Here is a 13,800-nt window from a genome sequence, read left to right on the forward strand (position 1 = left end):
TAGAAATGTCTGCAGTGTATTATTGCTCTAATAGAAATGTCTGCAGTGTATTATTGCTCTGATAGAAATGTCTGCAGTGTATTATTGTTCTGATAGAAATGTCTGCAGTGTATTATTGCTCTGATAGAAATGTCTGCAGTGTATTATTGCTCTAATAGAAATGTCTGCAGTGTATTATTGCTCTAATAGAAATGTCTGCAGTGTATTATTGTTCTAATAGAAATGTCTGCAGTGTATTATTGCTCTGATAGAAATGTCTGCAGTGTATTATTGCTCTGATAGAAATGTCTGCAGTGTATTATTGCTCTGATAGAAATGCTCTGCAGTGTATTATTGCTCTGATAGAAATGTCTGCAGTGTATTATTGCTCTAATAGAAATGTCTGCAGTGTATTATTGTTCTAATAGAAATGTCTGCAGTGTATTATTGCTCTGATAGAAATGTCTGCAGTGTATTATTGCTCTGATAGAAATGCTCAGCGGTGTATTATTGCTCTGATAGAAATGTCTGCAGTGTATTATTGTTCTGATAGAAATGTCTGCAGTGTATTATTGTTCTAATAGAAATGTCTGCAGTGTATTATTGCTCTGATAGAAATGTCTGCAGTGTATTATTGCTCTGATAGAAATGCTCAGCGGTGTATTATTGCTCTGATAGAAATGTCTGCAGTGTATTATTGTTCTGATAGAAATGTCTGCAGTGTATTATTGTTCTAATAGAAATGTCTGCAGTGTATTATTGCTCTGATAGAAATGTCTGCAGTGTATTATTGCTCTGATAGAAATGCTCAGCGGTGTATTATTGCTCTGATAGAAATGCTCAGTGGTGTATTATTGCTGTGATGATTCCCTCACCTCTTTCAGCATGAAGGACGAGGCTGCGAAGGCGAAGGACCAGCCGTAGCGATAGTGAAAGAACTGCTCCGGCTGACTGGGGCGGTTCATCACTTCATCATTGATACTGGAGATATAGAGAACCAGACCAACTACCAGAGAGAGGCCTGGAGAAAGTGGGAGAGCGAGAGAGAGAGAGAGAGTGAGGGAGGGAGGCAGGGAGCGAGAGGGAGGGTACAGAGACACGCATGCAGGGACTGGGTACCTGAGAGTATGAAGAAGATTCCCGAGACGAAGGCCAGGATGGTTCGCTGGGGGCGGATGTGCCCGATGTTGCTGATCACGAAGGCAGTGAAGACAAACAAGAGACTGATCATCGGGAACGGAGTGGCTGTGCGGACCATCTCTGAGGAGAGAGAGAGAGGGAGTGTGAGAGAGAAAGAGAGAGGGAGGGAGTGTGAGAGAGAAAGAGAGAGGGAGTGTGAGAGAGAAAGAGAGGGAGGGAGTGTGAGAGAGAAAGAGAGAGGGAGTATGAGAGAGAAAGAGAGGGAGGGAGGGAGTGTGAGAGAAAGAGAGGGAGGGAGTGTGAGAGAGAAAGAGAGAGGGAGGGAGGGAGTGTGAGAAAGAGAGAGGGAGTGTGAGAGAGAAAGAGAGAGGGAGGGAGTGTGAGAGAAAGAGAGGGAGGGAGTGTGAGAGAGAAAGAGAGGGAGGGAGGGAGTGTGAGAAAGAGAGAGGGAGTGTGAGAGAGAAAGAGAGGGAGTGTGATAGAGAGAGGGAGTGTGAGAGAGAAAGAGGGAGGGAGTGTGAGAGAGACTTTACTTTTTAAGGTCTTTTATTCTCATATTAAAATCCATCAGAAAATCGACAATAAGGTAAAAACACAAAAAGATGAAATTAAGATTCCTGATGGCTCCAGGGATCAACCGAAACCCCCAAGCGCATCAGCATTAAAATCTAAAAACACCACCTTGTCCTTAAAAACAGATTTTAAAACAAACAACAAGCATTTTCAAGTTAAAATCAATTAGAAAAAACCCCACACAAACATGGTATTCTTATTAAAAACAGATTTCAACCTGTGGCGTTCTTGCGTGTTGTTCCCGCACTGAAGCAGGCAGACAGGCAGGTGAGAGCCGGGATGGAGGCACGGAGACACAGGTGCAGTGAAACACGCCAGCACGGCGCTCAGGATTTATTAACACACAAAACAAAGAAAAAACAAACATAATGTCATGTGACGCTACCAGCGATGGTAGCGCACAGAGGACGGTACAAGACTGTAAAAGACACTAAAAATAAAACACAATACAACAAACTATAAATCAAAGGTGCCGTGAAAACAGCCCCGATCACAGTGATCTCTATGTTTTTATACTGACGCTCCGCTGAGACACGCCCACCTGCCTGCTGGAACAGCCGATTGCTTTCAGCTGCTGATCCACACAGACAGGTAATCGAACCCAGTGGGAACAGAAAACAGTGGGACCCTGGTACACCCATCTACTGTCCGGAGAAGTCTGGTCAGAAGTGGCCTTCATGGAAGACTTGCGGCCAAAAAGCCATACCTCTGACGTGGAAACAAGGCCAAGCGACTCAACTATGCACGAAAACACAGGAACTGGGGTGCAGAAAAATGGCAGCAGGTGCTCGGGACTGATGAGTCAAAATTTGAAATATTTGGCTGTAGCAGAAGGCAGTTTGTTCGCCGAAGGGCTGGAGAGCGGTACACGAATGAGTGTCTGCAGGCAACAGTGAAGCATGGTAGAGGTTCCTTGCAAGTTTGGGGCTGCATTTCTGCAAATGGAGTTGGGGATTTGGTCAGAATTAATGGTCTCCTCAATGCTGAGAAGTACAGGCAGATACTTATCCATCATGCAATACCATCAGGGAGGCATCTGATTGGCCCCAAATTTATTCTGCAGCATGACAACGACCCCAAACAGACAGCGAAATTCATTAAGAACTATCTTCAGCGTAAAGAAGAACAAGGAGTCCTGGAAGTGATGGTATGGCTCCCACAGAGCCCTGATCTCAACATCATCAAGTCTGTCTGGGATTACATGAAGAGAGAGAAGCAACTGAGGCTGCCTAAATCCACAGAAGAACTGTGGTTAGTTCTCCAAGATGTTTGGGCCAACCTACCTGCCGAGTTCCTTCAAAAACTGTGTGCAAGTGTACCTAGAAGAATTGATGCTGTTTTGAAGGCAAAGGGTGGTCACACCAAATATTGATTTGATGTAGATTTTTCTTCTGTTCACTCACTTTGCATTTTGTTAATTGATAAATATAAACTATTAACATGTCTATTTTTGAAAGCATTCTTACTTTACAGCATTTTTTCACACCTGCCTAAAACGTTTGCACAGTACTGTATATATTTGTTACAACCCCCACTACTCCTTCACACACCATAACACTCACAAATCATGACTGAAACAACAAAATTGAAACACATTTGAATTAGGATTTAAGCAGAGTTCAATGCAGACAATATCCCTTATCAGAGCAAAGCACACAATATCTCAGTCTCGCGAACAGTCCAGCAAGAATTTACATAAAGACTGGGACCAAATCAAAACTTTGACAACCCACTAATTGCACTTAACAAAACTGTATTTAATAGCGTTTTCTTTTCATGAGTAGAAGAAATAAGATACTTACAAAAAAAAGAAAACACTATTAAAAACAGTTTTGTTAAGTGCGATTAGCGGGTTGTCAAAGTTTTGATTTGGTCCGGGCCAAAGCAAGATTGCCCAGTCCCGAACAATAGATCCACGAACAGAGCTGAAGAAAACGATTATTCCACTGTAGAGGCATCAGGTGAAAATCACGAAAAACCATCCGACCCCCTAAAAAAATAATCCAAAAAAACAGACATCAAAAAAGATATCCCAAGGCTGATTTATTTTCAGGAGCAGGACGTAATACGCATGTTTCTGCTGATAAAGCGACACAACAATTTGTCAATATATAAATGTAACTTTTCAAATGTCCTTCTCTGATCCTTCTCCTCCTCAAGGGACCATGATGCAACGCTCTTTCCATCTCTATTTTTCCTCTCTCTCTTGCAGCAAAACCGTAGGGTTTATATAGGTTGTAAAGTATAGTTGTTGACACTTTGCCTCCTCATGGCGGAGATTAGATACTACCGCACATAAATACAATGCACCATAAATCAACAGGCATAACAAGGAACATAAAATTAGCTCTGGGCTACAGACATCCATGCAATTGGTCTTCCAATAATTACTCTATATTTTTCAGTGGTTATCTCTATGGGATGGTGTCACACTTTCATTATAATATTTATGTTGTTTTTAATTGGCCGGTCTATATAATTACTATATAAAAGTTTAATATGATTAATGAACACAGGGTCAAACCCAAAGGCTTGCAGGGTTTTAAGCAGGTAGTGGTGGTCAACGAGATCAAACACTTTTTCTTGGTCTATGGAGAGCAGCCCCACATTAAAATCATCCATTATGATCAGATCAAAAAAATCTCTGAGCGGCAGCTCTCCGGCTCTCCTGCATCACCAGCAGAAGCTCCGGCCCCAGCTCCTTTCAGAAGTGCTGATAGAATTCAGCTGGCAGTCTGTCAATCCCTGGGGCTTTTCCACTGGCCATCTGCATAGTGACAGTGGTCAATTCCTCGAATGACAGCTGAGTTTCCAGACTCTCCTGCTCTTCCTGGCTCGAGCTGGACAGTCCTTGTAACAATGTATTAGTGTCAGCCTGGTCACACTCTGGAAAACAGTTCAGTATAAAATTCCAACGCTGATCTCCTCCTGGCCCATTAGCTCTCTACCACCGATCAGTTGGACACAAGTCAGCCACTTGCTGCTCTCTCTCTTTTTCTCTAGTCCAAAGAAGAAGCTTGTGGGGGCGTCCATGTCTCGGAGCTCAATGAAACGGGATCACACTTGTGCCCCCCGTACCTTCTCTAGCAATTTGCCCAGGGCTTGTCTCTGCTGCTTTAGGGTCTCCTGTGCCACTGTGCTCTGCTCATTCTCAAGCTGAAGGATTTCCTCCTCCCGCTCTTTCACAGTTGCGTTCAGTGACCCAGTGACCCAAGGTGTACTGCTGACAAAAAAGTCTTACTTGTGTTTTTCCAAAATCCCACCACTGCCTCGTGTTTTTGAACAGGTTTCTTTGCTCTCTTCAATTTAACCAATAATCTTTGAATTGCTGTGTGAAGGTGAGGTCCTGCAACAACTTTGTATTGAAATGCCAGTATGCTGCTGTACATAAATACAATGATTCCTGGTAGTAAATCTCCCTCCCCACCTGTGAGGGAGCTAAGCAGTGAGAACAGAGTTCCCTGGACGGGCTAGGCTGACAGTTGTTTCCCAGGGTTCAAGGGAAGTCGGCCAGCTAGAAAGGGGGTGGAACTCTGTTACATTAACGCATTGACCCGGAAGGGAAACAATGTGGCAGTCGCAGATTGGAGGGGCGGCTGCACTCTTTTACCAAAGGGTCATGTGTGACGGCATAAAAAGGGGACAGAGAGACGCAATCTGTTCCTTCGCTTTGATTTGTGTTTCGAAACCTGAAAGGACCGTGAGAGACCCTGTGAATTATACGTATTGTGAGTGTTTTGTTTGTTTGTCTATAATTGATCTTGTTTGTTATTATTAGACGTCTAACATGTTCCGGAGCTGTCGTCAAGGGCCAGCACCAAACCCAGAACTGCACTGCACTATTGTCACTAATAAACTTGAATCACCCACCACGAGCACTACTGCACGCACCCAGGACTGGTGACGTGTTGGTATACTCTGGGGTGGATATACTGTATATTGTGTTTATTATTTGGGACTGAAACCCCGTTGTTATTTACCCCGTGCAGGACACATTGTTGTGTATTGCCGGGGATTATTGTTTGGTCACCAGACCTGGATATAAAAGAAAACAACAACAACGCACTGCATCACTCCTGCACCTGTATCCACCTAACCACTTTGCCCCATGCCCTGTGAGTTTCTTTGGTTATTCTAACTGTTATCAGTATCCAGTGATGGCCAGACAGGCTGGCTGGTATTATTTTTGCAATTGAAAAAATATTTAGGTGTTGTCTTGTTGTGTACTGCCTGTCTAACATTTTATGTTACCAAGTGTACTGGTGAGTGGTGGGACGCAGACAGCTCCAGATGTCCACCAAGTCACTGGACTTAAAATTGCGGCCAACTCTCTCTCGGATGGGCGATGAGGTTCTACACTATTTCTGCCTTTGTTAAAATCTAGTGTGCAGTTAAAATATCCTCCCATTATTAACAAATGTTCATCTTCAACTGTTAAAAGAGTTTGCTTTAAAATATTCAAAAATAAAATGATGTCCTTATTAGGAGCATACATATTAATACAATCATATATATTTTTTTGCCTGTCTTAGCCTTCACTCATAAAAGCAGCCCTTCAATTATTTCTAAAGCATCAGCTTCCAAGCCAGGTGTAAACAGCACACCCACACCAGCACTGTTACTGAACCCGTGGCTCAGCACACACTGCCCTCCCCATACCGCTGTCCAGTCACTTTCATTTTTCCTGTCATGTGTGTTTCCTGCAAAAACAACACACACACCCTCTTCTGTTCTAAAAACTCAAATAACTGTGTCCTCTTAAAGCTTTGTATGCACCCATTAATATTAAAAGAAATCAAATTAATTATATTTTGTCTTTTAAAACTTTCCTAACAGTTTGTGTTATTTTTTTTTTTAGCCTGTATCTCTTTGTCTGATCAATTTATTTTAATGTAGCTCTTCTCGCGGCTATATCAGCAGAATACAAAAACAATTTAAGGTCCGGGAAAAAAGTTTTTAAATCCACCCCTCCTACCTTTCATCAAGTCTAAAAATCCACTGATCTGCTCAACGAGGAGTCCAAAATCTCACCTGCCTCTGCCTCGTCCGTCTCCATTTCTTCTTGCTCGCTGTTGTTCTACCAATCCACCTCCTCGGCTGCTTCTGTTTGTGAGTCGGACGGAGATGGAGTCACATCAGCTCTGGGCTGAGACTCAGTGCCGTGCTCCTCTCTCTCTGAACAGGGAGGCAACGTTGCCCCAGGCTGAGACCCAGAGCTGCTGCCACTCCTCCCCAGGTCTGAACAGGATTCCATTCCTGCAGCACCGTGGCCCCCAGACACAGACCTCGGCACCTCAGACCGGTCCCCCTCCCCGCTCACTCCTTCAGAGCAAGTGGGTTGAGAAAGCCTGCAGTCTGAAGGGACTGCCTCTTCTATGTTTTATATATATCTTTATATGTTTGCCAAGGCTCTGGCTCTGGCTCTTCCTCCCGTGTTCTCTGATTTTCCCCCTGCCTCCTGCCCTTCCTCAGTTTCTCTCATTGGGCAGTTTTTCCTCTGATGCCCCTGACCTCCACATTTGAAGCAGTGCATTGTATCAGGAATTTTCCAAATATACCCAACTCTCTCTCCAACAACTCATTTTTCAGAAAAGGAGGCACATTAGAAAAAATAACTTTAGTTACGGGCGTTGCTAAGGGGGACACCTGCACCAAGGCTCCTTTTACCACAAACCCTTCCTGGACCAGTTTGTCTAATCCTTTGTTCATTCTAGATGCAGACACAATTTTCTCTCCCCCTACCACCTCACTGACAGTGAGCAGGCATCCTCCACCCACACCGCACTGTCAGGTACACACGACAGCCGTGCCAGCGAGCAGACATGCTCCGTCCGACTGAGACACCATAGCTGTAGCTGAGCAGCCCTGAAGTCAGCACAAACACAACCACAGCAAATTTAACAAAACAAATTAATAAATACATACATTAATAGACTATTTATTATAAAACTCAATAAATAATCTGTAAACTCGCTCAACAGTTTCCACTACTACCCCACTGCTTCTTCCAGCTCCGCCCACAATCTCACAATCAACCCGTGACAGAGAGCGAGAGACATGAGAGCGAGAGCGAGAGAGAGAGAGAGAGAGAGAGAGAGCGAGAGCGAGAGCGAGAGCGAGAGCGAGAGAGAGAGAGAGAGAGAGACTTTTTGACTTTTAATGGTCCTTTATTCCATGCAATGGTGAAAAAAACATTATAAAACAAACAAAAAAAAAAGCAAAATACAATTAAAAGGACAAACTCTGGCTCTGGGATCAGCCGAAGCCTACCTAGCAACCACTGTAAAATGACAAAAAATTAGTACTTTTACTAAAACAATAAAGTAGGTGAAATCGACCTTTAACCTACTGACCACGAGCACTCTGAACAGCCTGACCGCACTGGTCAGTCCTGCCCCGATAGCTGGTTCTTGCGAGATTTTAAAATGGCCAGTTTTGCCTGGCCTATGATAAAATTAATAATAATACATTTTCTTATTTTCTTCATTTAAAACTATAGGGGGTGCTAAAAATAAAAATCTGTTTTGTGAATGCGACCCCATAGCCCCTGCAGCAGCTCCATCAGGAGGTGAAACAGTGGCTCCAGTTTCTGTATGTATGAAACACTGTCTCCTCCTGACCACAGAAACTGCATGCAGGGCTGATGCTGGGGTCCACTCTGTGAAGGAACCTACCTGTGGCTAAAATATTATCATTATTAATATTTGTTTATTTAGCAGACACCTTTATCCAAGGCAACTCTCCTCCTCCTCCTCCTCCTCCTCACCAGGAGACAGCAGCAGTGCTGGAAAACTGGTGTCTTCACTCTGTCCCTGTCCTCAGTCCATCTCCTCCCTCAGGACCTCTCTGAGCCCTGGGGGAGAGAGCCTCTGATCTCAGCCATCATCCTGCCATCCTGTCTCTCGCAGCGCCAGTCCAGTCTGCCACCCAGCTCAGCAGCACTGAGCCAGCGAGAAAGCCCAGGAGACATTAGGTGGGTCAGTCTGACCACACCTGCCTTCACAAACCTGGTCCACAAGTGCTGGGAGAAGTTAAAAAATAGAGGCTCCTCCAACAGGCACTGGCCAGCCAAAGTCTCTACTTCTCTATCTACTTTAATATCCTTCAAAATTTTTTACAAATTTGCATAAAAAAGAGGCAGGTTTGAACTGTTCAGAACGCTGTGGTCAATTAAAAAAACATCCTTCCCTAAACCCAGCCCCAGCCCCCCACATTGTTGAGGAAAAAGCAGGCCAGCTTCCTCCAGTGAGCTTCCTCTCCAGTGTACAGGAGCCTCTGCACCATCATCACTCTGAAGGCTGCTACCCTGCTGGAATGCCAACCAACCCTTGTCCTCTTTCATCTCGGGTGAGTTACAGCATGGCTGGCTTCATCCAGTGCCTCCCACCCCCCAAAAAACTCCACAAACATCTTCTGGATGTCCTTTACCAACCCCTAGGGAGGGTCCAGGCACATGAATCTGTGCCATAGCATGGAGGCAGCCAGGTTGTTGATTACTAGTACCCTCCCTCTGTAGGACAGACGAGACAGCAGCCCCCGCCAGCTCTGAAGCTGCCCTCTCACCTTGTCTACCAGGTCGTCCCAGTTTTGCTCCACATAAGAGTCAGTTCCCAGATAAACACCGGGAACTTTCAACCCTGTCTTCTCCCACCTCAGCACCTGGGGCAAAACTGGAGGGCTGCTCTCTTGCCAACTGGCTGACAGGAACGTGGCACACTTGGCCCAGTTGATCTTAAGCTGACGATGCCCCCTGGAATGTCTCAAGGCTCTGTTGTAATACCTGGACGTCCTGGTTACTGCGGACAATCACATCCTCAGCACAGGCAGGCACCTTCACTGCTACTGGAGAGACGGAGCAGGGCACTGTCCAGCCTGACAGCCTAACAGGAGCAGGGCACTGTCCAGAGTACAACATGCCTAACAGGGAGCAACCTTGTCTGATGCCCCTGCACACTGGAAAAGGACGGCTAAGCCCACTGTTCATTTTTAAAACACTAAAAACATTGCTGTGGAAAGGTTTTTGCTGTAACTTTTAAAATCCGCCCTTTTAATACCTCCTCTATGTTTTAAATGCCCACTCCCAACCCAGGTCCAAAAAGCACAGCCACCCCGGTGCTATTATTAAAACCATGGCTCAAAACACAACCTTCCATTCGGCTCTCCAGTCTGTGTCATTGCTGCTATCAGAGTGTGACTCCTGTAACAGCACCACCCCCGCCCTCTTCTGATCTAAAAACTCAAAGACTTGCACTCTTTAAAACCCTGTCTGCGGCCGTTTACATTAAAAGAGATTTGATTCTCTTCATGGAGGTCAAACTATTTAAAACTATTAAAAGAAACCCAACAACAAAAACTATAAAAGTGTAATAAAACTGGGCCATTTCAATCTGTGTTAGTGTTTGTATTAAACACTCTCCTGACTACTTGTTGTACAATTTTTTAAGTCTGTACCGCTTTGGTTGGTCAGTTTCTCTTAAAATGGCTTTTCTAAAGCCACATTAGCAGAGTACAGGAACAATTTAAGTCTCTCCCCCCGGAGTCCAAGTTGGGAGACCCCACAGCAGGAGACTTTTCCCCCGCAGCGCTGCAGCCCCGACCCTCTGACCCCAGTTCTCTAGCAGCCTTAATCTCAGCACCGTTCGCTCCTTCAGGGCGGGTGGGCAGAGAGAGTCAGTGATCTGGAGAGACTGCCTCAGAGCTCCGCTCCAGCTCCATTTCTCTTATTTACCTCAATGAATTATTTCTTCAGCTCTGGGTTCATTGTTCTCCCCATCCTGCTGCAGCTCTTACTCCTGTGCTCCCTGACCCCTGCCAGCCTTTCCCTGTTTCTCCTGCCCTGCCTCAGCCTCTCTCATCGGGAAGTCTTTCCTCTGATGCCCCTGTACTCTGCACTTGAAGCAGGGCATGGTGTCAGTGCTTGCAAACACCATGCAGCAGCTTCCTTCTACTGTGATGGTCAGGTGACATTTATTTTAATATTGGGGTTATTTAATAAAATATACACTTGTCTCCTAAAAGACATTATATGATTTAATTGAGGATTTTTACACCCCAAGGGAATAGACTTTATTGGAGAGCTGCTTTTCCCACACCTACTCAGCTCCTTCTCCAGCAAGTCATTCTTTAAAAACGGGGGTACATTCAATACAATTACTTTTGCAAAGGGTGTAGCAAGGAGCGATACGTGCACTAAAATTCCTTGCATTACAAAACGCACAAGTTTATCTGCATCCTGCATTTCTTTAAAAAAGATTGCAAACCCTCATCTGGAACGCAGACACGATCCTGTCCCCCTCAATACCGTGCACACTGCAAGCAGGCAATCCTCCACCAACACCCCGCTGTCAAGGACACAGCGACAGCTGTGCCAGCGGGTCAGGCCTCTCATTGACCAGCCATAAGCACACACACACACACACAAACACGCACACACACGCACGCACACACACAAAAATGCACACACACACACGCACACACACACACACGCACACACACACACACGCACACACACACGCACACACACACACACACACGCACACACACACACGCACACACACACACACACACACACACAAACACACACACACACGCACACACGCACACACACGCACACACGCACACACACACACACACACACAAAACACTTAAACAAAACCCAAAAATTAAATAACCAAACATTGTATTTTTGTGTGGTCCAGTGGTTAAAGAAAAGGGCTTGTAACCAGGAGGTCCCCGGTTCAAATCCCACCTCAGCCACTGACTCATTGTGTGACCCTGAGCAAGTCACTTCACCTCCTTGTGCTCCGTCTTTCGGGTGAGACGTAGTTGTAAGTGACTCTGCAGCTGATGCATAGTTCACACACCCTAGTCTCTGTAAGCCACCTTGGAGAAAGGCGTCTGCTAAATAAACAAATAATAATAATAATAATAATAATAATAATAATAATAAAGTAAATCAACAACAAAAAGCAAACCAAGCCACACTCCTATCCCACAATCCTCCATGAGAGAAAGAGAGAAAGATGTTGACTTTTAACACTCCTTTATTAACATTTTTTTTTTTTTTTTTTACAAATTTACAATATTTATTTTGCTGACTCCAGGGATCAGCCCAAGCCTCCCCAACACATCAACACTAAAGACAAAAATAAAAACACACAATCACAGATTTATAATACTTTTAAAAAAACAGAACTAGCTCATTTTCTTCATTCACTTCAGAAAGAGCACTATCTACACAGCACAACACTTCAAACTTCTCCAGATTGTTCATTATCTTAAAAAAACTGCATTCTAGTTTTATCCGAGTAACCAGCAACAAACTAAAAATACTGAGCAGATTTATATTTTCATTCCCAGCCACTTTTCTTATTATTATTATTTATTTCTTAGCAGACGCCCTTATCCAGGGCGACTTACAATTGTTACAAGATATCACATTATACATTATTTCACATTATACAGATATCACATTATTTTACATACAATTACCCATTTATACAGTTGGGTTTTTACTGGAGCAATCTAGGTAAAGTACCTTGCTCAAGGGTACAACAGCAGTGTCCCCCACTGGGGATTGAACCCACGACCCTCCGGTCAAGAGTCCAGAGCCCTAACCACTACTCCACACTGCTCTTCTTACTCTTTAATATTGATAGTTTAGCCTGCCCAAGAATAAAATTTGCCACCTGACACCTAAAACTCCTATACTGCACTCCAATAATAAAAACCTCTTCACTAAAACACAAAGATAACCTTTGGAATAAAAAGCTCAGCTGTCTAAAAAGAGGTTTCAATCGGGTGCAAGACATAAAAACATGGAACACAGTTTCCCTCTCACCACAAAAAGGACAGCACTCTGAAGTGTCGGGATTAATGATAGAACTGAATGACTTGACGGCAATGATGGTGTGTATAATCCTCCAGTGTAAGTCTCCCGATCTCTTTGGGATCTGGGGTTTGTACAGAGCTCTCCATGCTAGCCACACCTCCTCCCCCACCCCCAGGTGCTCCCTCCATGGTGTGTCTGGCACCCCCTGCAGGGCCGGGGCGTGCCTTACCCTCACACATGCACTGTACAGACTTTTCTTCTCTGCCACAGAGAAAGAAAAGCTCCCAAGCCTAGCGGGGTCCAACAACGCTCCTGGTCTGATCTGAGTGCCCATTTTCGGGGACACTATTATCGAGGGGAAAGGTTCCTCTATCTCACTGACACTCAGCTCCTCCTCATCCAGCCTCTGCTCAGCCTGTGCTGGCAATGCTGATCGGAGCTGCTCCATGAACACCCCAGCCACTCTCACTGAGCGCAGCCCCAGCCTCACTGCTACCTCCTCCGGGCTGCTCCATCCCTCCCCAGGGCCCCTCAGATCTCTTAGCTTCATCACTCCTGCCCTCACCAGCCTGGAGACAAAACTCTGTGAATCCATCACCTCCAGTTTTAGTGCTGGATTGCCTATCAGGGGCTCCTCTAGACACCAATGCCTACTGTCTACCTCCACAGTCCTCTCTACCTTAAACAATCCCCATGCTTTCAGCATGCTACAGTAGACCTGCGGGAGCTGGGATGTATCCAGTCCTTTCTCAATATCAATTAAGAGAATGTGTTTGTCATAACCAAACCCCCCCACACTCCGCAGAGAAGCAAAGGCCAATGGCCTCCAGCTCAGTGGTTCTGGAGAAAACACAAGTTTCTGCAAAGCCTGCAGCCTAAACGCTGCCACTCTGCTGGCCAGATCTATCAAACCCTGCCCCCCCCCTCTTCCCGTTGCAGATACAATAACCCCTGCCGAAGCCAGTGCAGCCCGTCCCAAAAGAACTTCATAACTCACTCTGAATTTCCTTTAATTCTGGAGGCTCCACACAGCCTCCAGTGCTGCCGAAGCCAGTGCAGCCCGTCTCCAAAGAACTTCAATAACTCACTCTGAATTTCCTTTAATTCTGGAGGCTCCACACAGGCCACACAGTGCCACAGCATGGAAGCCACGAGGTTATTAATTATCAATACTCTCCCCCAATAGGAAAGCTGAGGGAGCAGCCAGTGCCACTTTTGCAGCCTTTTTTTAACTTTCTCCACCACCCCCTCCCAATTCTGCAGGCTAGCTGCTCTGT

At 45.1% G+C, this 13,800-nt stretch overlaps 1 protein-coding gene across 1 annotated transcript in view; it reads right to left on the minus strand.

The window, feature by feature from the left end:
* Positions 1 to 13,800, minus strand: part of LOC117409947 (voltage-dependent calcium channel gamma-7 subunit-like) — a 42,797-nt gene that overhangs the window by 4,551 nt on the left and 24,446 nt on the right. Inside the window, exons 4-5 of the mRNA XM_059018578.1 lie at positions 1,099 to 1,239; positions 855 to 1,000 (exon numbers count right to left, since the gene is read on the minus strand). Coding sequence (XP_058874561.1) covers positions 855 to 1,000; positions 1,099 to 1,239 — 287 coding nt within the window. The remainder of the gene's footprint in view (positions 1 to 854; positions 1,001 to 1,098; positions 1,240 to 13,800) is intronic.

This window comes from Acipenser ruthenus, chromosome 60 (assembly GCF_902713425.1).
Source record: "Acipenser ruthenus chromosome 60, fAciRut3.2 maternal haplotype, whole genome shotgun sequence".
Lineage (NCBI taxonomy): Eukaryota > Metazoa > Chordata > Actinopteri > Acipenseriformes > Acipenseridae > Acipenser > Acipenser ruthenus.